Source organism: Hipposideros armiger, unplaced genomic scaffold (genome assembly GCF_001890085.2).
Source record: "Hipposideros armiger isolate ML-2016 unplaced genomic scaffold, ASM189008v1 scaffold_73, whole genome shotgun sequence".
NCBI lineage: Eukaryota > Metazoa > Chordata > Mammalia > Chiroptera > Hipposideridae > Hipposideros > Hipposideros armiger.
The window spans coordinates 3958353-3983788 of NW_017731423.1; the positions used below are offsets into that span (position 1 = coordinate 3958353).

General features: G+C 39.9%; 1 protein-coding gene across 10 annotated transcripts in view; it reads left to right on the forward strand.

Moving 5' to 3' along the window:
- The first annotated feature begins 291 nt into the window (after positions 1-291).
- Positions 292-25436, forward strand: part of UNC5D (unc-5 netrin receptor D) — a 561851-nt gene continuing 536706 nt past the window's right edge. For 9 of the 10 annotated variants that reach the window (XM_019642889.1, XM_019642891.1, XM_019642893.1 and 6 more), the window contains exon 1: positions 325-714. In XM_019642889.1, coding sequence (XP_019498434.1) covers positions 612-714 — 103 coding nt within the window. In that variant the 5' untranslated portion in view covers positions 325-611. Of the gene's footprint in view, positions 715-25436 lie in introns of all 10 variants that reach the window. The other variant, XM_019642890.1, reaches the window with a different exon arrangement.

Genomic DNA, 25436 nt, shown 5'->3' on the forward strand with positions numbered 1-25436 from the left:
TCTGCTCTGGATTCGCCTCTAAGAGGCCCGCCGTCTTTGCTCACATCTTGACACGCGTGCTGGTCTTCGGGAGCCGGGATCCGGACTCGCTTCGGTTCTCCGGGAGCCCGGGCAATTTGAGGAGTGTGCAGGAACCTGGAGGCGCGCGCAGCCGCCGAGGGGCTCACCTGCGCCTCCCGCCCGGCGAGGCCCGCCGCCGCCGCCCCGCCCTCCGCCCCGCCCCTGCGCGGCTCATTGGCTGCAGCTCGGAGGGGAGGAGACGGGGCGGCCGCGGGGGTCTCATTAGCGATGCGGACGCGCTCCTCTCCTCCGTAGTCCCGGACCTGGCAGCGGCGGGATCGCTGGGAGCGGCGCGGTGGGGACAAGCCCGCGACTCCGGCAGTGGCCGTGGCAGCAGCGGTCGCCCAGCCGTGGGAGGCTATGGGGGCGCGCTCTTCCTCTAGGTGCCCAGCGAGCGGCGGCTTGGAGCGCCCTGCCCAGCTGCTGTAGGGAGCGGCGGTGGAGCAGAGTCATTCGCTAAAGACCCCCGGGACCCACTCGCTGGGCTCCTGGCTTGCCGTGCGGCTCCCGGGCTTGGAAGAGGAATCGTACTCCGAAGCGGGGCGAGGAGCATGGGGAGAGCGGCCGCCGCAGGAGGAGGCGCCGGAGGGGCGCTTCGGTGGTTCCCTTGGCTGGGGCTCTGCTTCTGGGCGGCAGGGGCTGCGGCTGCCCGAGGTAAGCGCTGGCAAAAGCGGGCGGCGGGGCTGGGGGCGAGGCGAGGGGACGCCAGCAAGACCCAGCGGGACCCGCACCTACGGCGTTGGCTTCTTAAGTTGTGCCCTGCACGTCTCCGCGCACCGAGCCCAATAGGGTGGGATTCGGGTGTAGGACCTCCGCGGGGACCACTGCCTCCCACCCCAACTTTGCGATCGGCTACAATCCTACAGGTTGCTGTGACGGGGCCCCCACCCTTTGCTCTCCTCGCTTGCTCTGTTTTCCAAGCCCTCCCCAATTACTGCGGACTGGAGTACCCACATGTTCCCTCCAATCTCTCTCTCCTCTGTCCTCTGCACTTCCTTCCAAGGCGAGGTCTTTCATGGGTGGGCGCTCATCGTGGTGTCGGAGAGTTCCTGGGGGGTGATGGAAGTCTCTGTAGGGTAGGCTTGAATGTAGAGGGCGCCTTTTCCCTTCGGGGAGCAACACCGGCTGAAGTCCGCTAAGCTTGACACACCTCGGGCCACACTAGCCCAGGGTCCTAGGCGGCATTGGGCTTTCTTTCCAGGAGGCCGCGTGTGTGCGGGAGCTGAGAGCTGTGTGCACCATCCGCGTCTATCTAACTGTGCCCGTAGTGCCCAGCCCAGAGAAGCAGTTGGCCGGAGGCCACTCGCTCGGCACGTTTTTTCCCAACACTGTGCCTACTCCAGCTAGGGAGCTCGCGAGCTCGGGGCAGCAGGGAAACCGCTGTTTTTTTCCGACTTAAAAACGTAGACCGCCTCCCCCCCCCCCCCTTTTCCTGGAGCCTCTGGATTCCAGCAGAGTGAAATTTTGCACCTGGTCTCAGCTCCACCTTGAGCGAGAACAGGGGCCATGAACTTAAAGATAAATGCCGCGGACTTGTTTTGAAGATGATCAGAGGCGATTTCACACATAGCTTGGGTATTGTGGTTCTACCTTTGAAATGATCCGGAAGCTTCTCTTTCCCGCCCTTCTTTACCTTTTTCTTTCCCCGTGCGCCATCCATTAGGCTTAGACTATGTAGTTGCATTAAATGATTTACCTAACGCTTGTCTGGTGGGAGGTGGAACTGATCTGACCAGCTCACCTCTGTTGGCTATCTTGACCATATTCTGGGCAGCTGGGAGACAGAAAAGGATGGAAAGGATTGAGGATGATCATGGAAAGAGCCAATATAATCTCATTTTTATAAAAGCTAACGGTATATTAAAAGCAGTCCTGCTGCTTGGAATGAGGAATTAAAAAAAAAAAAGGTGGATAGAGGCTTTCCGTTTTATGATTCTGTTCAGTGACTATTTATTTGCATTTCATTTCCCAAAAAGTTTTTTTTTTAATGGAGCAGGCTTTTTAAAAAGCAGAAAAGGTTTAAAAATGAGCTTCAGTGATTGCACACGCTGGGTGATGGTGAAGCATAGTTCTTTTCCTTGCTGGAAGAAGCACAAGCTTCAGCCATTTAATTTACTACGGAGGATGCCTCCTTGTAAAGTCAGCTCTGAGTTGTTTTTAATGCACTGTTATGGACAAAAGCAGGCCTTTTCTTTCCTAAATGTTGATCTAAATGTTTGAGTACCTCCTTGCTATTTGATATGGCATGCCTAAGAGTGACTGACACCATGTCCGGACTCCTTGGACTTTGGTTGGAGAATGGTGAAGTCAGCTCCAAACAAGACGCGGGGACATGCCAAAAGCCTCGGATGGAGTTTTGCTGGCTGTGAAACTAGGGCTAGCACCTCTTGTCTGCAAGCTGTTCTTTAAAGGTCTCCTGGAAAACATACTGTACACTCTGCAGGCTTATTTACAGCAAATGTGTTGCACAGATCATAGTAATATTCAAGACACATGGAGTGTAGCACTAAATCTGACTAATATTTCCCTTGTAATATTTTACTCTCTGGGGCATAAAGCCCATTACCCTTAGCATCTGTCAGATACTCCTCAGTCAGCAGGCTGTGAAACCCAGGAAGCCACATGCACCTGGCTTTGGACAGGTGGGCACAATTGGAGTTTTCAGAACAAAGGGTGTGTTTCAATGTTACTTAAGTTCTCCCAGCCCAGGAAGGTGGCCATTTATTACAAACATGGTCAGGTGTGCTCTTGGGGCATGCTTGCCCAGTAGTCTCACCAGGCTCTTTAGGGTTGGCCCTAGGTTCTTATTTATCCAAGTAAATAGTTTTCTGCAAGCCTTGCCATGTTGATTTGAACCAAGATATTCTGTCTTCCTTAATCAGCAGGATATACAGAATTATGCTATTTGCTTTGATGATATAAGAGTATTTAACAATTCAGTAGCATTTTCAATTATTTATCGTTTGTTTTTGAGATGATTGCACCAATCCTTGGGTTTTTTTTTTTTTTCTTTTCTTTCCCATTCCATATTTAATCTAAAACCCTCTGAAAATCGGAGGGGGGTTTCTGATGATTGGCTTTGAATATAATGAAAGAGGAAGATACTTGGGGTAAGGAAGTGTCTGCAGAAACCAGTAGTGAGCCAAGGAACAATGTTCTGGTTCCCTCCTTTGTAAGTGAGACTTATTCTTCAGATTTATGTTCCTGACTGGTGCCACCCTGCAAGGAAGGCATTTTGGTGCCATGATTACTGTATATTTTCACACTTTCCAACTTAAAAGAAGGTTGTTTAAAAGTTATCCGTGACCTGCCAAGTGCTAATTGAATCCACATCATGTTGTCATACTGACTTGTTTTTGTTCTTTGAAAAAAGGACTGCTGTTGATCTGGTGGTGATCCCTGTACTAAATACTGTACATAAGATTCCACTCTAAAGGCAGGGTGGGAGATAATAGGCAGGCTGCACTTTCACACAATCCCTTGCTTTAAAATTTTCCCTGCATAATGAAATCTTCCTTGCAGTAACTATAGTAATGCATTAAGGGTAAGAGAAGTGCACATTTATTTTATAGGCATAATAGGGTCATGTGGTTTACACACACTTAAATCTATTTATCTACCTAGTTCATATAGTTTTAAATCTATAGTCATTTCCTCCTTCATGAATGTTATTAGTCCACATCCACGCCCTTATTCCTTTCCCTTTCCTCAAAACAGTCTCTCCCTAGGGTTAATGAGAGAAGAGCTCTCCTCTCAGTTTCCTGCCGGGCTTGTCTTTTTCTGATTGTTGGGTTGTGCTCTTATTTTGAACATACCAAGGGCACCTTGTTTTCCAACCTGACAAAGTATCCTGCTCAAGAAATCTCTTAAGTGTCTCAGTTCTGAAGACGAGATGATCTGTTCTGGCTCTATGATGGCAGCACTTGTCATCCCTTTTCATAGTCTTATGATGAAAAATAATAATGTGCCCCTTCCATCCTTCCTTGCTCTTTGGATGACACATCTGTGGGTCTCTGGTTGTTTAAGTGGGACTCCAGAGGGTGGGAAAACTTAGGGAGCCCACAAGTGCTCCCTGAGCTCTCTCAGAACTTGATCAGGGAGTCCCGGACCCTGCTATCTTATGAGTTAGGGAAGCACTTTTGAGTTAGGGAAGCACTCTTATGAGTTAGGGAAGCACTTTTTAAATCTATGTCCTCAGTGACTTGTAAATTTGTTTTTTTGTTGTCCTTCTTCTACCAAATATAATGCACAACTTAAAATGGTGCCAACTTTCAAGGTGTATCAAGAAATTGGTTGTTCAGTAGATAGTGACTATTTGATACCTCTCCCTTATGCCTTTTCTTCCTCCTTTTCCTAACAGGGAGGCTAGAGACCCAGATCTCATGTATTAAAATCTAATCCCAAAGACAGGTGTGCAAAGAAAGATTTATTCCGTACCATCCTCATGAGGAAGGCGGAGGTGATACAAGGTGTCCTCTTAATCGACAGGCACTTGTGTTCACAGAGAGTCCAGGTGTGCCCAGCTCTTGATTACACCTTTGCCATTAATTCTGATTATCCCATATTTCAGGCAGTGCCACTTGACCAGCTATGTCACTGGATTCTGTCCTCCTTATTCCGATGCCTTCATAAACTGACGGCATGATGGAATAACCAATGGAAACTTTCCTCTGTCATTCTCAACTGTACTCTCTAGGTAAAAACACTTATCTGCTCATCCCTTCAGTTGCTAAATGGCCAGTGTTGGCATGAGAACTACCGTCATGTTGCCACTACTTTTTACCTGTTATACCTGTTTTTTAAGAGAAAGAAGTTTTGCAGATAGTTTGAATATGAAATAATAGTAGTAATTATTGTATGTAGTGTGTGCCATTGATTATTCTAAAAGCTTTATACACATGAACTCATTTAATCCTTAAAATAACTGTATGAGGTAAGTAATATTACTGTTCTCCTTTTGAAGATAGGAAAGGAAGGTCACAGAGAGGTTAAATAACTTGCTCAAGACCACAGAGGAGCCTGGATTTGAACCTGTGTAGTCTGATACCACAGCGAGACTAACTTTCTAAACTGCCGAAACTGAAATGACCCTTATAGTTTGGTGACAAGAGTACTAAAATTATATCTCTGTAACTGAGAGTTGTAGAGGAATTTAGAATAGCTTAAATAAATCTATAAATGTATTCAGATAAATCTTAGAGATTTATGTTGTGTGAAAACAACCACCCTCTCACCATTCAGCTTAATATACTTTGGGATTGGATTCACGCTTAACATTCTGAACGTCAGTTTCTAATATGATAGTTTGCTTTTTTTTTTTTTCAATTTTGAATTTCAACAGAAAATATTACTCTGATTGAGTACACCATCCATGGAATGGCAGATCCCAAGAGACTATTTGTTGCCTGTCTTGTATTTTTAGCCTTGTTTGCCAGGGAAATGTGGAGCATGAGATTTGAGAATAGATTGTTAACACCAGAGGCTGCTGTTTCTGCTGTTTTGGGTTCTCCTGCTGCTGCTCTTGCGAGGCAGATGGCTAGATTCATTTATAGAAAATAGATATTCGTTCTATTTTGCATTTCCACTTTGAAAAGAACTTTTAATTGTTTGTGCCACATTGCATCGTATGGCCTTATTGTGTGCATACACATGCTGTGTGTAGATAATTTTCAGAATTAGGCGGATGTTAATGTATTCAGCTTGAACTGCGTTAGACATCTACTGCAAACTCTGTTGCGCTTTTGGAGTATCTCTTTCGATGGGTTTGTGTGCTGTGCGCTTGTGTACCACATATATTGTCCTCAACACTCCCTCCTCTACCCCCTTCCCCGACTTCGCTGAACTAGAGATCGGGGACAGAAATATTAAAGTTGTGTTTATGGGGCTAAAGTAAAAACAGTAAACATGTATTACACTTCTCATAAGACATCAGACCACTATAGGACATAAAATATTTCCTAATATTGTTTCCAAGAGGACAAGAGTAAGGTGAAGCCTGTATTTTTCCTGTATGACCAGTGCCTTCCGACAGTTTCTCTCATAAATAAGGAATCTGCAAAGCTGAAAGCTGTCTTCCAAGTGAGGTCAGTGACAGCTCCACTTGATACAGATATTGACTTTCTGCCCCTCTAATTTCTGGTTTATAATTTACAAAAGAGCCCTCCTCCTTGGAAAGAGAAAGACCTTGCCGCATGTATCCCTTCTCACCCCAGCGTTGTAAGGGTGGGAGGAATTATGTGGGAAACTATTGCCACAATGTGGAACTTGAATGTGGAACTAAGAATGGAATTACACATGCTTTGTTGTTACCTAAACGGAAACTGTAATTTCTCAGTCAGGTAAGTCCAAGGGAAAATGACATTGCAGATATTCCAGAAGGTAGGTGATTGGCAGGGAGGCATAGGACATATGAGACACAAGGTGCCAAAGTGAAGAAATCATTCTGACGACTTCCAGAACCCAACCCACACTGGGATCGCTATGTTTAATATCATTCATAAATTTTGATAACTTACTATAAAAGCAAATGTATTTGCTAAATATTGAATGAGAAGACTTACCTCTAAATACTATACCTGTGGCATGTTGTTGAGAGTTGTTCGAAAGAGATTGGTGGTTCCTGCTAGCAACAGTACTTATTTAGTAGTTATCATCCTTATTCGAATTTAATAAAATCTACTGGGAGAGGAGGGGAGCCAAATAAATGATCATGGGTTATGGCAGCTAAGCTGGTAACATTTGAAGCTCACTAATCAGTGCTTTTCAAATGTTAATGTGCCTTTGAATCATTGCAGATCTTGTTCACATGCATATTCTGGTTTAGTAAATCTGGGGAGGGGCCTGTGATTCTGTGTTCCTGACAGACTTCAGATGACACTATACACGCACCACACTTTTGGTAGCAGGGCCATGAATGATAGCCATTCAGGTTTTTGATTTTCACTACTGTTTTTCACTTGGAAGCTGGCATGAAGTGGAATTTTAGAAATGGCAGTGGAGGACTAGGCAAACACAGATGTCAGCTTTAACTCAGACAAACGTGCAGCCGCTCATAAAATTAATAGTCATTCAGGGAACACCATTGTGAGGCGATAGAATATCTTACTTCCAGTGTTTGTAAAGAGATGCAATATTTTAAAAGTCTTGAATTTTATATTGACGCGATTGAGGACTCGTTTCTGCATCTTATTAATTTCTTGTAATAAAGAGGGAACGGAGTCCCCGAGAAGTTGAACGGTTTGCCCAAAATCAGATTTTTGTTAAATACGTGGTTCCACTAACCCTATTTAATGTTCCTTTATTTTATTGTATCTCTTGACTGGAGCTACATGTAAAATAATCTAGAGTTCAGGATAATGAGAGAATGAGGCTATAGTTAAGAGATAGAACAAAACCAGTTTGTTAAAAAAAACAACCCCCCTCCAAAAAAAACCAACAAAACAAAACAGAACAGTGTCTAAATGGAGTGCTGATGTCCCTTAAGCAGCTGGGCTGTTGTCACAACGTGGCTTCGGACCTGGTATTTGGTTATGTCTTTGCTGCAAGACAGTCATCTCTACTTGACAGGGCCTATCTTGTCCTGTTCCTTACCCAGTAGTAGTACGTGCTAAATAATATTTTTTACTTTAACATTTTTATGTTAAGGTATACATGATATTGAGGCTAGCTTTTCTAAAATTTACTCAAAACATTCAAGAAAATTTAGTTGCAAGAGAAAATTAAATAACAGTAGGAGGGTTTTACATTTCTTTTCCTCAACAGAGTATAAAACCTACATTCCTGGGGAGACTATTCTAGAAAGGTGACTAAGTGTAAGTTGTGACACTATCACGGATGGCTGTTTTGAATAATAACTTATTTGCATGGAACTTGGACACTTTTAAGGTATGTTGACAATTGTGATTTCTTTGTATTTTACACATCCACCCTGATATTGAACAGACGATGAAATTTAGGTTTAGAGATTTTTTTTAACCAAGGTTAGACAGGCAGTGGTACATAGAACTAGAACTGGAAGCTGAGTCTCCAAGCAGTGTCGGGCCTTTTTGATTTCTTTACCATAATTAATTCTCTTTTATTACCAAATAGATTGATTATACTTACGTTGGATGACACAACATTCTGCTCACATTACATTTGTGACAGGCCTGTGGATGCATGAGCATATGTGACAGAGAAGGATAAACAAATGAATACACGTTTTGAATGATACCTGTGTTGTCTTCTTGGTTTACATGGTGTTATGTTTCTCATGGTTATAAGCAGAAATGGCCTTACCTGGGAAAAGGAGCTGTAGGAAATGTGTCAGGAGTGAGTGGAGGAAAATACGATTATGAATATATTAAAAATTGCATACTGTAGTATGGGATAGTGGCATGTAAAATACTCTGAGGAATTTGCTAAGCAATAGTATTTTCTTAAAAATCAAAGGAATTAAAGTATTTATTAGTGTAAGTAAAATCACAAATTAGTACTATAGTTTTATTTTTAAGATGCCTTTATGGATACCAAACACTTTTAGAAATATAATACTATCTCCTCAATCTGTGTAGTTTACTATGTCTTTATTATTAATTTTGAGCACATGTACTTTATTTTTTTTTCTGTGTACAGATATAAAACAAAATTAAAGCCTTATTTTGTATATTACAGTAGTATAGTAGCACAGTGCATTTGGACTTCAATAACAATTTTCATTAATGCATCTTTAAGAATTATGTAACCTATTTTTAAAAGAGATAGGGGAAAAAATACAAATCCCAAAATAGAATCATTTGCCAGAGAAATGTGTGTTAAAAATGTTTGTTTGTTTTTTAATTTTTATTGGGGAACAGTGTGTTTTTCTAGGACCCATCAGCTCCAAGTCAAGTAGTTGTTTCAATCTAGTTGTGCAGGGCGCAACTCAGTGGTCCATGTGGGGATTGAACCGGCGACCATGGTGTTATGAGCACCACACTCTAACCACCTGAGCTAACCAGCTGCCCCCCTTAAAAGCGTTGTGAAAGGAGTTGGGAAAAATTTAACTATCGTGAATCCAAACAGACAACCGTTGTGTCTCCGTCAGTTTGGGGACCAGAAGCTACAGTGATTGCCAGCAGCTTGCATCTGGAAATTTCTAAAGTTGTTTCTCTTAAAAAAAGTAATCAGGAGGTTCACAGGTTTTTATCAGTGTGAGGTGTGTAGGTGGGATGTAAGTTTTTAGAGGTTTGCTTTAAAGAAATAAAGGTGAATTAAAAAATTTGTCGTCATGTTTTTGTCCTTGGAGGAAGAAAAAACAAACATTGGATATTTTCTGAAGTTTAACAGACAGGTTGAGAAGTACATTAACCTCTGGGATAGCAAAGAGGAAGAGACAGCTCGATTGTATCACACCCTGCAGCAGAGAAGACCATCACTTGTACAGCCAATTAATAATAATTGTCAAAGTGATAAGTGCTTTAATGAATGGATATCTGTGTGTATGTATTATATATTAGTAGAATGCCATATATCATCATAGCAAACATATCATTAAGTTTCTATGCTATTAATTTAAATAGCATTAAGAACACTTAAACTTGAGATGTAGACACAATTTTGACTTGGAAGTCAGCTTGTTAATGCCTGCACTCCCGTTTCTCTTTCTCCATGGTATCTCCCATCTAACCCCCAGTGCTCGTCTCCTTGTGCTCGCTGTGTCTTCTCAAGTCAGAACTCCCCTCCCATGGAAGCACTGCGGTGGGCTGGAAAGTTCAAGACCACACGTCCTCCAACATGTCACTTTTTCCTCTGGTTCTTTTCATTTCTAAAATGAGAGGAAATGACTACATGATTTTTAAAACTCTTTCCTGCTCTAACATCTTATGATGCTATCAATTGTTTTCAGCACCATTTATTCCCAGTATTTTTATCATTTCAGAAAGCATTCCTTGATATTTAAAGTATATCAAAATGTTTAAAAAAAATGCTGTGGAAGTAGAATTTTTGGGACAAGTTAATTGGACTTCAGGAATGATACTGGTAAGCCTTGGCTTGAGCATTTTCAAGAATGCATGAACAACAAAAGAAACTTAAATGTATGTATCAGTTTCTCTTAAATCCGTGGTTGTAAACGAAGGCATCCATGTGCAACTCCAGCAGCAGAAGCGAGATGAGCGGAAAAGGGCAGAATGGGTTCGAAACTCCCCTACTGCAGCTTGCATTGCTCAGTGGGGTACATAGGTCCACTGTTGCTGGAATGACTTCTTTTTTAATAGAAACCATGTATGTGAAATTTCATGTTAAATTTCCTTACTTGAAATATTCTCAAAATATTTTAATAAAACACCTTTGATTCAAAACTCACAAAATATGGCACTTGGCCTTCCAGTTTTGTCTCCAAGCAATGACTTGATCACATTTTGTTGAGGTTTAAAGGGTGGGGAGCCAGTCGATCCTCGTTTTCTATAATTGTCTTTGAGCTGCGTGTATACTACAGCTTTTTCTAGCTTTGTGGAAGGGCATTGTCAAAACGCAGAAGAGAAAAAGTATTTAAGTAGCCTTTTATTTAACACTTGATAAACATTAATTTGATTACTGAGTTTCTATGTACCTCTAATTCCCATTTGTAAAGAAGAATCATACAGTTGTATTGCTGAAAAGGACCCTAAAATTTCTAGGCCAAAGACCAAATCTCTACAGGAGCAAGCAATGTCTAAAGAAGCAAGGTAGCTTGCTTGGCTTTTAGAGGTCATTTCTGTCAGTGCTTGCCCACGAACTCAGAGCTTCATTTTCTCAGTGTTGTTCTTGCCGCTTTCCTTTTCAGGACTATAATAACAAAAGTAATCAATACAGGCACAAAGAAATTAAAAAAAAAAAGAAAAAGAAGCCAGAAGATTAAAGACTATCGATCATTTTAGCTTTCTGTTAAAAGATGTTTTCCTTTTATTTAAAATGTTTATATTTTTCTAAATGCCTTTGAAATAGGATAGATTTCCCCCCCACCCCCCTTTGGCTGTGTTCTTAGTCATAGACTGTTGGGGTTATGATTTTAGGGGCTCCAGTTGGTTCAGTGTAGCAGAGCTAATTAATACTATAAAAGAGGTTTACATTATAGATGTTTTGTGTTTATATGAAATTTAGGGTAAGTCTTAAGCTTTGTTCTAATTACTTAATTTTTGTATCCTTGGTAATAAATTTGTTCAGTATGAATCTACTAGTGGGTCCTAGATATTTCTAAATATAATTATTTAAAAACTCTATACATAGGAAACCTATATTCACTTCAATTCTACTAATAGATATGGAATGTTAGTGCCATGAATTAGAAGAGGCAACCATGTGCTTTATCCAACGAAATAACTTTAGAATGGTATTTGCCACACAGCTACTAATTCTTCCCTAGATAAGAAAGTTACTTATAATTCCCATGTTTGTCTGTTTAAATATGGATTTTCCTGCGTGGTGAGAAGGTAACACTTTCCAGTTTGCGTGATTAGCCAGTCTGTTGTTCCGAGGTGGTGGTATTGAGATGGCTGCAGTGGTTGGGCAGTCAGGACGCTAGGTGGAGCAGGTTTTAACGTGCAGCAGGTTTTAACGTGCACAAGTGCTGACTTGTGCTTCTTAGAAGAAAGCTTTTGATGTTGGCAGCAACCCACCAATGATGCCTTCAAAAGGCCATAGATCTGCATCCAAAGAGTGGATATACTTTTAAAAGCTTCAGTTGCTTCTTCTCATGCACTCCCTATTTTTCTTAATTTTAAAGCAAATTTTATATCTTGAAAGGCTGTGATAACTTGCAGAAAGCAATCTCTGTAGTTGAGCTGGAGCTTATAAACTCTGGTGACTCTATCATGCTTATTATTCACGTTGAAGCCACCTTGCAGGGGAAGTGTTACACAGTAGGGCATTTTAAAAGTTCTGGTTTTGGAGATTAGGTGTCAAAATATTCATGGTTTGGTTATTCTTAGCAATTATCAGTGAAGGATCTTGCTGCTGAAAACAGTGGTCAGGTTTTAAATTTATAAATCCTTGGTCATCCCCCAATCCGTTTTTTTGTTTGTTTGTTTTTGTTTTTTTTTTCTTAAACTCACAGAAAAGCAAATATCTGTAATATTGTCACCCATGGTTAGGTGACAGAATGATAAACTGGTGCTTTCAATGTGCCTAGGTGTTAGTGTTTTGTTTTGTTTTATGTTAGTTTAAAACTGGTGTTTAATAGTTTAACATGTGTTTAAACAGTTTTATTGAAACATAGTAGATTGAAAGATGAGCACCAAATGTTTAATGTAGTCCCTGCTTATAGAAATACACGTGTGTAATTTAAATTCTGAAGAGAAACCGTGTAACTGATGTTTTCAATCAGCTGATAGCAGGACCTCCATCTTAGAACAATTACATCAGTATCTCAGGGGAGAGGACCCACTGATATTTTTATTTTTTATTTTTCATTTTTTAGTTCCTCAGATGATTCTCAGTTTGGGAATCCAAGATTGAGAGCCACTGATTTAATGAGTGCCTTGATTGTACATAAATGTAGAAATGGACCCTTTTTCTTTCAATATAAAGAAGATATTTGGAAATCTGTGTCATAGCAGACATGTGTGGATGAAGGTGACTGCTCACAGATGGCCTCCCCCTCCACATTAGGCCTTATCTTTCCACATTGAATCTCAAATGACTTGGGAGAGTGAAATTGGATGCCGGCACAAAACGTTTCAGGCTTTGGGAGCTAGACATTTCCTGCTAGATTGGAAGAATTGACGTTTTAATAAAAGGGATGAGATAATATAAGAAACATTCATTATATGGTAAGGGAGGAGACTTTTAGGAACACAAGTTTTGACCATATGGTTTTCCTCTGGGCAAAAACATAGGACCCCACAGATGGAGATTCCTATTTTCTTTTAACGCTCATGTAATGTCTCCTCGGCCTTGATGTAAATGATGAGTGATCATATAAGTGGGTGAATATCTTTGTACTGGTCTTGGTGTTTGGAGGATGTAGGCATTGTAGTTCCTCTTACAGTGTAGGGCAAGGTCCCCATCAGCATCGTGGTTGTTGCCTAAAAGACCGTGGCAGGGACCGCTGGCCCACCTCTGCCATATTAGGAACGGTGGCTGAGAAATTCTTCCTAAAGCAAGCTTTTCCGATACTACTATCCTGTGCACAAACTGCCAGTGATTCCTTGTTTATGAAATCAAATACAAATTCTGCAAGGCATTTTGTGATTTATTAATTGTTGCCAAGGAATAAATGTAGTTTAAATAATCAAATTAAAATGGATACCTGTGAGCTTACCACCATACTTAAAACATAGGACACTATCGGCACTTATCTGTCTGTTTTTCCTTTAACCCACCCCTCAGGTTCTTCTTTAGAAGTAATCACACTCCAATTCTGTGCTTCTCATTTTCTTGTTTTTATAAGTAGTTTAAACAAATATGTATGCGCTCCTAAACATAGTTTACTTTTGCTTTTATTAAAAGATATATTTAAATTATATTGTAGTCGACATAGTCTTCACAAATTTGTTTTCACACCCAGTATTATGTTTCATTTATGTTATTGCGGATCCTATTTTTTATTCACTTCCCTCAAGTACAATATTTGATGGTGTGACTAAACCATAATTGGTTGATTTATTTTCCTGTCTCTGAAATTTGGGTTGTTTTGAGGTTTTTTTGTTGTTGTTGTTGTTTTTTTCTATTATGAGAAGTACTACTAGGAACAGTCACGTGCATGTCTAAGGTTACATCAAAATTACACCGTTTCTCTTCATAATTTAAATTACACACATATGTATTTCTTAAAACAGGGGCTATGTGAAACATTTCAAGTGCTTCTCATATACCTGAGAGTAGATTGCTAAGAGCTAGAGCATAAACATGTTAAACTTTCCAGATAATGCCAAATAATTTTTTAGCAATATATGAGTTCCCATCACTTCACATCGGCCAACATTTGATATTTCCAGGCATAGAGATTTCTGCTAATTTAGTGGGTATAATATGATTATCTCTGCATGGACTTAATTTTCATATCCCTGATTACAAATGAAATTAATGTTTGTTTGTTTTTTTCATATTTTTCATTGCCATTTATCTTCTGTAAAACACCTCAAGGTTTTTGCTCATTTTTTCTGTTGCTTGTCTTACTAAATTGTAGGAGTTTTAAGTGTGTGTGTGTATTTTTTCCATTGCTTCTCACTGAATTATAGGTGTTTTAAATGTGTATGTGTGTATTAATAATTCTTAATGTGTTATGTGTGGCTGGAATTTCTTCACCCAGTTATTTATTTTAAATTTTTTGCTTTATGGTATTTTCTGATGGCTTGAATTCTTTGTTATCTTCTCATGAGCTAAAGTTTTAATTTTAATGTAATCAATGTTATCAATCATTTTATGCTAAGCTATTTTGTGTTGTGCTTAGGAAACTCTTTTTTCTTTTCTTTTTTTTACAATTTTTATGAGTTTTTGAGTCAAAGATATGATGACATATACTGGGAAGCAAGACCTCAAATGCTCCCCGGAATAAGTTTTGCAGCTTGTTTTATGTATTTGAAGTTAAGGAGGAGACATAAGGATGATTGGAGAAAGCAAGGTAGCGATTGGGTTACAGGATAGTTAACACTATTATGTGCTCTCTTGAGGGTTAATGCCCACTTCGAGGGGTATTACTTCTGGCATTTCAAAGGTGTATTAACCTAGATGCACAAGAACAATGGACAGGGTTGGTTTAAAATCCTTTTCACTAAAAAAGTTATAGGCTTGGGGCATGACTTACCCATCCAGACCTGCCCAGTTAGAAATTGATGATCAGATCACCCTGTGGGGTTACTATAGAAACCCTTGTTTTCTTCCACAGTTCCTCCTTTTGTTCATAAATCAATCCGTTGGATGCATTGGTGACCAACCTTTTGGTCGGATAGTGTGGTCTCTGCAGCACTAGGAAGGTTATTATTCCTAGGAAGTCTTGAGTATCAGCATCGCCTTATAGACAATTGGGGATGGGTCAATACTGTAACTATGGGAGCTGCTTTGATGCCTATTTTTCCTCAAAAGGGCAGGGCAGGTGAATGGAAGGCAGTCAGGTCTTATCACATTCATTGCGGGGGAAAAAAAAGACTCTGAATCATTTCTATTCTGTGAACTATCATGATCTGAGTTTTGCTGTCTGTCTCATTTTTCTGTATTTGGGATCTAGTATAACATTTACATAAGCCATGAAAAGAGTATTAACAGTTACACATGTTTACTATCATATAGAAAAACCCAAAGAACAAGTATAGCTATGATTATGACTAATATAATTAGCAAATAGATGAAAATAATCAAACACAATGGATTTTGCATTCAGTATCAATCCATAGGTATACAAGCCTTGTCGATATCTTGGGAATGCTGTCTACCTGTAGTGTCAGCGGCTTCTCATCTTTGAGCAGTCCTTTGATGTCTTTAGATGGTAGAAGAACATTTGTGGTTAGGTGCCTGATATTGGAGGGTGACTTCTTTCATGTTCTTCCTAAAAAGCAATAACTAAAGTCTTTGTCTTCTGGGATCTCACAGCGAAAGGAAGCAGTTACCAACTTAGCATTTTCTTGAAGTGAATCTATCAATCCTTGGCAATATTGTAAATGTCTCCTTTCAATAATGTCAGCTCAAAAGTATCTTCATCCACTTTAAGTCCAGATGCCAGGGAACTGGGAAGAACCAGGAAACTTTTGGGTTTCCTATAGCCCCGGCAATTTGTTTAATTTACAATCATTGTTTACCCATACGATATACCCTAGAAATTTTTCATCACTTAATTTACAATGCTTTCCATGCAATTTATCATAAAAATAATTTTTGAGGTATTCCAGGAGTCCTTCTGAAACACTGAAAAGTTATTCCTACACATACACATCTTCTCATGAAAAAAAAAATCATATATGTGTGTGTGTGTCTATATATATATATATATATAGATAGATATATATAGACACACACACACATGCACACACACACATCTTATGAACTAAAGCTTTAATTCTAATGTAATCATTGTGATCATTTTTGCTTAGCTCTTTTGTGTCTTAGGAAATTCTTAAATTTCATAAAGACATTCTCCTATATTTCTTCTAAATTTTATAATTTGGCCTTTCATATTTATGCATTTAATCTACCTCGAATAGGGGTGTGTGTGTGTGTGTAGAGTTTGAATTAGGGATTTAATTTCATTCTTTCATGTGACTAACCAATTGTCCCAAAACCATTACTGAAGAGTCCCCCTCCTTTCTCTAATGATCTGCAATGTCACCTTTATAATGTATGAAAATTTCATATATGCATGGAGATTTTTTTTTTAGGCTGGTGTTAAATGTTCTTCAAAACAGCTCAAGCAAAGCTTTCTGGTTTATTTTCTACTGCCCTCTCATGTACCCTCTACGCAACTGGACTCCATGCTATGCCTCAAAATGGTCCCCAAATTTCTTTTGTCTTGTGCACTTTGTCCTTTTCTTGTACTTCTCACATGCTACCTTGTGCTATTTTCAGTATATTTATTTCTCTTTTGTTTCATCTTATATGTAAAATTTTGAAAGTAGCTGCAGTGTTTTGTTCATATTTGGTAACCTTGAACAGAATACGGCGTCTTTTACTTAACAGATATTTGATAAATTATTGAGCTTCCTCCAGAACACCTTTCATAGCTACCCCATAGGCAAAGGACTGAATTATCAGATGCTGTCCCGCAATATGAGCAATATGAAGAGACTAGAAAACAGGTGAGGAGACGCATATGTGGCAGGCTCAAGACCTTTATATTAGTTGAGTCCATTGCCAAGTGATGTTCACATACACGCAGACACTGGGCATTTCCCACGTACAGTGTGCTGCCTCACATCCCTATATTTGTTCTTGCCCCGTGTCAGCAGAACTGTTTTATAGGCCACTGTCCGTGAATCCTCCCCACTCCTAGAAAGTAACTGCTTCTTCCTGAGTGATAGATTTGCATACCTTGAGATCACTTCTGTTACTGCACCAATCAGACCGTATTTTAGTTCTTTTCATAAGCTCGCTCATTCTTGATTTGTACCATCAATTAACAGAGACAGTTTTCTTTTCTACTGTGTCTCAATACCAAGTGCTGGGCTATGTTTGTTATAAGTTAGGTTTCCATGATGTTCTAAATGCAAAAAAAAAAACCCAAATAAAAAAACCCAAAACTTTCAAGTGAGCTTACAAGCATGTTCTGCCGTTCCACCATTTAGGTGTATAATGTGTTGGGGTGAAGTCATTGTGCTGCTCCCACCTAAAACAATACAAAAAACTGTGGGGATGATAACATACTGCCACAATATTAGCTGTGATCACCGTCTGAATTAGCTAAAGAATGTGGTACATGTATTTAAAAGTTCCATGTTAGGGAAATTTTGCTAGGAAAAAAGCATGCCAGGTTTCCGATTGAATGAGGCTGTATCGTTGGAAATGTGTATCATCAGAAGAGAACTTAAGTATCATAGGTATTTGGGTTTAGGGTCCATAAAAAAGGATTATTGGAAGAGGAATGGAGATAAGAGGGCACCAACTACAAATAACGCTGTGGCCCAACAAATGGCCCTGGACAACATCCTGAGATGATTCCAGTTTTAGAGTGAGCTTTCCAAAGAAGTAGCCTGCGACCTCTTTGATACAAGTCATGAAGATGGACGCTCAGTATCTACTTCACCTGTTTACTGCCGAGAACTTCCAGGTAGGAGAACATCAGGAAGCTGAGTAACTTAACCAGAAGTGCTGACAGCAGGATTTTTAGGAGATGGCACTCTTCTCTGCCCTGTTAATCATGTATGTGTAAACTAAATGGTTAGATTAACACAACTAAGGAGCCCAGGGGAGCTTTGTTTGTATCTGTTCCAAGTAGCTCTTTTAGATGAAATTGTTTTTCCCCTGAATTATAGCACTATTATGTGTTCATTGTAAGAAGTTTGAAAATATAGGAAAGTATTAAAGAAAAGAAAGCCCCAACAAATAATCCAAAAGTAACCACCTCAGGGGAGTCCTCCAGGTAGAAGCTGTATTCCTTAAGGTGCCTCTGTTAGTCTGCAGATCTCTGCAGGTCCCTCCTAATTTCCCAGCTTTTGGAAAGAGGAACAAGCAATTACCGAAGCACTAAAGCAAATACGTTAGCTTTGCCGTTCCTATCTTTTCATAATGTTCATTTCTTGGTAGCAGATTCTGAGTATCTCTGTGATAATATCTTCAATGCTTTGGATAATGTGAAAATGCCACATATTTCTTATTTTTTATAACAACTGGCCAGAGCTAGTAGGCATACTCTTTTAGTGCCCCAAGACCACTGGCAGCAAGCTCTTCTGAAGAGTTTCATAGTAGCGCCTGTGTTAATTGAGCTAAGTAAGACACCAAAATCATTTTTTTATCTCTCAGTATTAAGATGGTAATGAGTGACTTAATACTTTGATATTCAGAACAGAGGTATTTTTATTTTATGCATGTATGTATGTATGTATGTTTTTAACTCTTCCCAAGACAGCTTTGAAGAATGGTTTTCCCATTCCTGGTATGTTACCCCACACAGCAGGTCCTCACATAATGTTGTTTCGTTCAACCTTGTTTTGTTATAACATTAATGAGATGCCTTAGGAATTTAACTATCAATTAGCCTATGGTAAAATTATTTTTGTTATACATTGTTTTAATTAAAGTCTCAGAACTTATGGATGCAGTGGAGACTTCCTGTACTAGTTTTATCTCAGCTCCAGAATGAATCCGAACTTGGCTAATAGCTCTTCTGACTATTGTTGTCTTAGATAAATAGGGATACATTTATTTAACATATCCATTGTTCCTACCTGTATAGACTCTGTCTCAGTTGTGGTAAAGCCTTGCCTCTAAGTAGCTGAGAGCAGTGACATCATCATATATGTTCAAATTATATTCTGCATTTTTTTTTGGAGTTGGATAGAAACAAACAATTATGTGGAATTTTCATAGGAAAATTAATTAAGATTACAACAATTAGTCTTTGCCAAGTTCCTTTCCCACCTTTTTCTTATACTCATTTATTAGTAAAATGCATCTGAAGTAATTAAGATGCAGAAAAAATCTGAAGATGGTATTTTTTGGCAAGTTGTGATTTAACATGTTCTCAATTAATCTATCCATCCACTCCCACTCTCCCTCCCAGCCAAAGTACTCGCCTCCAAACTGAAAGCTTTTGTAGCTCCTAACTTACAAAAGTGTTTCTCCTACACGGGTGTGTATGGAATGCTGTCGGAGTTTTGTATTATACCTGGTAGTGTCTGTGTAGTGAGGTGAATGTCTCCTTATGTTTCCTTATAAAACACCTTGATGACAGGGGCTTGTTTTTTTCTGAATCATTGTATACTTGTTGTTCAACACATTTTAGTAATTCAAGGAATACCTAACTAGATGAATGGACGAATAGTTACCAACTTACACGGGATATTGGTGTGTTAAGTGAGCTCTGGCTGGATAATTATGGATGATACTATGAATGTCTGCTATGTGCCACTTATTATGCTAGATGCTTTATACACACACACAAACACACACATACTTTAGTTCTGACAACAAGGCAGGCATTATTACCTGTTTTACAAGTAAGGAAATTAAAACTCATACGTACTTGCACAAATCCATACTTGAAATAAGTGGAGCAGTAAGGTCAATTTAGCTCCAACAGATATATTCTTTTGTAACATTTCATCAGGGTGCCTTCCAACTTTATAATGACAATTCACATAACCTACCAGGGTTCTTTGGATATAATACTTCTTTTTGAGCCAGCTATAGTTTGTTTTCCATAGTAGGTTTCTCATCCACTTCTTAGTCACCAGGTATGGTAATGCTTCACCAAGCAAATGTGTGTTGAAATCCGTCATTTTGGTTCTGTCTTTGGCTATTGTCTCTGATATCCGTAGTTTATAGATTACAATTTTTCCTAATGTGTGCGTGTCCTTGTTTACCAGTCCTGGTTTCCCTTTTGATAGTTTAAACAGTGAGCGCGAGAATGATGTAGTCTGACTCTCGGGTCTTGGTTAGCTGGCAGGCCACTATGCTGGCCTTAACCGGGCTGACAACTAGACCTGAACTTGGGTGGTCCTCGCTTTTCGGGACCTAACTGATGCTTTCTGTACTTCCATAGGGAAACTGCAACAGTAAGCTCTCTGCCATGGAGTTGGTGTATGACTGACCTTGCTTTGGGCAAAGATTGTACCTGTGTTGATGTACAAATTAATAATAGTTGGGAATATTAATTATAGGGCAAATGATCACCTCAGGTAAAATTAGTAACCTGCATTTCTAACTAGGCTTTTATTGCCTGAGACTCAGAGAATTAACCTCAATGGGGGCTGTTTGGGCAGGAGAATTAACATGTGTTCAACACATCCATGCCTAGTGCCGGCCAGATTACAGGGCTTTTTTTATTTAGTCCTCAAAGGGAATTGCAGAGAAGGAATTAAAATCCGAAGGCATTAACTTACTTTTCCGGGGTCATACCGATTGTAAGTGATAGATCTGAATATATTTCAAATTTTTCCAAAAAACATTTATTGACTATATTTCATGTATACATATATCATTTTTGAAAGAGGCAATGAAGAATAGTGATAAAGCACACAGTCTCTAGAATCAGGTTGCTTGAGTCAGAATTCAGTTTTTAGCACTGATTAGCTGTGTGGCCATAGGAAAACGACTTAACCTTTCTGTGTTTTAGTCTTCTCATCTGTAAAATGGGCATATGTAATAGTATCTATTACACGGGTATTGCGAAGATTAAATACATTAATACATGCCAAGTACTTAAAATAATTCTGATACATACTCCTAAAGTGTGCTTTATTACTACTAATGTGTTTGTGTCACTGTGCTAGAAACTGGGTGCAAAAAATGCTCTTCCCTCTGTGATTGTGCCTTAAACAGAAGACAAATCCTTCCATGCCATGGAGAAAGGAAAAATACAAATGTCCCTGGGAGAGCTAGCTGTGGGCTTGTGAGGTGGTAAGTTCTACAGTCCAATCCTTTCTATCAAGTACTTTCTACGAGAGGGGTGGAGAGGGTGGAGAGAAGCAGCAGCCATGCATTGAACACAGGTCTGTGGACTTCTGAAAGGAAGGAGAGCCCATCCACCAAGGACAAGCTTCCGACAAGGACAGCATGTGTTCAGTGGGGGCTGGCTGCTGGTAAGGATGGGTCGGGGTAGGGCATGGAAACAGGTGCTCCCTGTATTACAGTATTGTGTCCAGGGTGGAAGTTCACAGCAGCTACAGGTTGATCATCATAGTAGTTTGGGGAAGAGTTGGTTCCACTGGAAACACACACCTCAGAGATTTGAATGGAGGCCGATGCCTTGAGTTTTCCAGCCATGGACTCCAAAGTGCCGTAGATAAAAATGTAGGTGCTGTGACCACTCCCCATCATGTTGCCTGTTCATTTTTTACCTTTACCAAGTGAGCACTTTAGGCAGTCTGATTTACGTTTTTCCCTCCTTCCTGAAATTGAGAAGTGCTCTTTAGCACTTTTACCCTTTGAAAATATAAAAATCACTCAAGGGCATTCATATTTTCAAAGGGCAGAAGCAAATTTAGAGAGAGAGAAGAGTGCAAAAAGCTGACTGACTGACCTTTTTTTATTTAAGTGCTATAATGGAAACACATATGAGACATACCCTGCAGGCTCGTGTGTGTGTGCGCCAGTAAAAAGGTAGACAACGCTTGGGGGATGAGACGACAGAAAGGGATGCATATGAGGAAAGTAAGACAGCTTTATTTCATGCTGGGAATTGATTTGATTTTTTTCCTTTTTAACTTACTGGAGAAGAAACATTTCTTTATCATGTACCCCCAAGCCCATGTGAAGATACAAATATGGGGTGCCCCTCAAGATTGTAATTGAGAAAATGACTGTTTGCTTCTTTGGTTTTGATTTACCAAATCTCTGACTCCTGAGGGTGAACGCAGAAGCGTTGGGAACTTGGCAGTGGTATTCCCGAGTGAGTTTTACCTTTGGAGTGACAGGTATAGTTATGTTTCCTCGAAAATGCAGAGAGAACAGTTCACCTGTCAGGTGAGAAACAAATAACTGAGTTACCAGCCAGGCCTATTATCTTAGCCCGCACCATACCTGTGCACAGCACACATCTCTGGAGCGGTCCATCATCTGAAAGGACCATATTTTACCCAATGAGGTGCTTACTATGAGCAGCTATAGAGATGATCCACTAACTCAGGCTTCATCGGCGGTACTAGATGGCCTTCTGTGCTAGATGGGCTGTTTGCCTCCTCCCCAAAGCATATACGGGAAAGTATTACCTGCAAGTGAGATTTTACTTATTTATGTTTCTTATCAAATATAAATGTGAACAGTGGCATGCGGAGTGTGTGGCAGTTGTGATTATTCTTAAATGCCGTTTGCCATAAATGGTGTCTTCTTTTGGGTACCCCTGGGATTACAGCATTAATCACCAAGCTGAGGAATATCCTCAGATCCTTGTTCCAAGAAAGCATGCAGGACACTGCTGGCTGTTTCCAGGATGGGCTGGGCAGGGGTTTGCTAGAGTCTGAAGTCAATAAAGAACATACACATACTTTGCCGTTTCAGTGACTCAGTGGTATNTCTCTCTCTCTCTCTCTCTCTCTCTCTCTCTCTCTCTCTCTCTCTCTCTCTCTCTCTCTCTCTCGTCTCATTCTCATTAAGGTAGCCTGCACTGCTCTGGTCAGGAGACAGGGTATATCTTCTAAGTGGTAGATTTACACTTTTCCTTGAGATTACTGCAGAGAAGCAATTAATTGTGAAACTATGTAAGAGTTTATGATGCTGCTTCAGATGGACGTGCCCATCAAAGGGCCACTTAAAATTCATACACAGTAGTAACTGTGAAGGAATACCTAAGACTCATAAATAAAGCAAACCTATCTTAATTTATTGCCAGTACCTTCTATACCCATTGAGCTATTCAGAACCCTGTACAATTGATGTTTCTTTCCTCCAGTTATTTTAGTAAAAAATGAACTCTATTTTATGCCACACAAGCATACTAATAAACCAGTGTTTTGCTGCTTATAAAGGCAAACTGTCACCTGTTAAAATATGTAACTGTCATAAAAAGATAAAAAAGGATCATTTAATAATGATGAACAATGTGCATGTGGCATAAATAGAATCCAAAAAGTAAACAGCAGTTTATTATGTTAGAGCCAGCCAGAGCTATTCCTCAGTGGAGGGCCCTCTGTGCTCATCTTTGCACTCTTCCTTTTAAGAGAAATCCAACCTGGCTTAACAGTGATTCCTGTGTGTGTGTGTGTGTGTGTGTGTGTGTGTGTGTGTGTGTGCGCGCGCGCGCGCGCATGCACACACAACAGAAGCTCGTTACCGGTTCAGTATATGGACCGTTGTGCTTATGGTGGGAAAAATGGTTTTCAGACATATTTCCTTGACTGATGAGAACAATCTCAAGGGCTGTAGTTTTCTAGAGCTTTATATAGGGAGTGTTTAAAAGTTCATTACTCTGGTAGGTTTGGGGAGCAGGTGGTTTTTAATTAAGCATCTCCTGCTACTTTTTTTTTTTCAGTGTTTGAAGCAAATATATCTCTAGAAAGAATAAATCTGATGCTACTAAATAAAACCAGTGCTAGCAAAACATAAAAATGGGTGTATTGTAGCTTCCTGGGTTTCCTGAAGTCTTTTTATTGACCTGTATGAATAACACCTCCCAGGGACAGCTCTGAAAACTCGCCCAATTTCCTTCATGATAGAAGGGGATGACTGGGCAGTGGGGCAATGTTAAATTTGCATACCTGCATGCAAAATTTTAATAGTCGTTGGGGGTTCTTTGGTTTTGGTGCAACTAATGAGAGATTATAGTGAAACTTTTTTAAATGAACAGATACCTCATTTGTAGCATATTGAACTTCAGGGAATGAAAAACCAGGACAGTTGCTGCAATAAGAGCTTCTTCTGGAGTCATTTCTTCCTTCTGTTTCCAGTTAGTATGTATCATATTGACTAATGTTTTGGAAATGACAAATTAGGGGCAGATGAATAAATATTGAATATTTTAAACATTATATAAATATTTGTCCAATAGACTACCCTGGCTTCTGAAATATTTGGCTTTTTATATTAGGTTCTATTTGAAATGATTGAAAAGTATGCTTAACTATTGAACACAGGCATACCACCTTAAAAAAATCCTTTCTAAGCATAGTTAAATTTAAAGCATTGTATTCAGTAAGAAACATATTTTCACCCAAACCAGAGAGAGCTAAGACTGTATTGAAGGAATTAAGAAGGGCTTCGTTGGAAAAGCAGAGTGAGCTAGTTTCTGGGACTGGGAATTACAATTGCTTGTGTTACCACACCAAAATGTCCCCCTCTCAGGGAAGATTCTTGATCTGGAAATTTCATTTCTCAGCAACATGCTTAAAATCCTTGTGGTGTTTGACAAAGTGATTTATAGACATAAAAACAATCACTTCATAAATTCAAGATGGAATCTTGTAACACTGAGTACTAGAGCAAGCTTTGGCTGCCTTCCTATATATCCCATGGTAATTTGTTTTAAGTGCCAGAAATCTATTTCTAAAATGCTCATTTTTATTATTCTCCCAAATCAACAGCAGTTCTCTGTTGCCTTTAAAATACAGTACAAGCTTCTTGATAATGTAATTTGGCCTCAATTACTCTTCCAGTTTCATTTCTCACCGCTATCCACTATGTACTATACACGCTAACCACAAAAATGCATCATGAACTTTTCACCATTCTCTACCGTTGCATATTCTTTTGTCCAAGACACAAATTTGCCTGACTTCCCCATCAGGCTGATGAACTCCTACTTAGCCTTCTAAGCCCCTTTCAAAGATGAGCACCACTGGAAATTCTTCTAGTAATTCCACTAAGCAGAATGAATCACATCACTCCTCTCTGAAGCCAGTACTAAAAATGTGGCATTTATTATATGAAATTGCAATTCATAGAGTGCCTATTTCTGTAAGTTTGTACTCAATTTTAAGGGACTGTGTTTTTGGTTTTTTTTTAAGATTTTTATTGGGGAATTGGGGGGATGGGAACAGCACTGGGGAATTGGGGAAGGGGAACAGACAATTTGCTGTCATTTTGGTCTTCAGTCTAGTTGTGGAGGACGTTGCTTCACTGGCCCAAGTTGGCACCATCATTGTGTTCTTCCCAGGCGAGGCAGATGAGTCGCTGGCTTCTGGACAGCCGCTCACTGCGGCTGCTGGCCGCTCACGCTGCTGGCTACATACGACAGCCCATGGCAACCCACTGCCACAGGGGCTGCAGCCTTTGCCGTCTCCGGCGACTCACAGCCGCCCAGCTCCAGGTTCAGCTGTTGTTCAGCATCATTGTGTTCTTCCCAGGCGAGGCAGATGAGT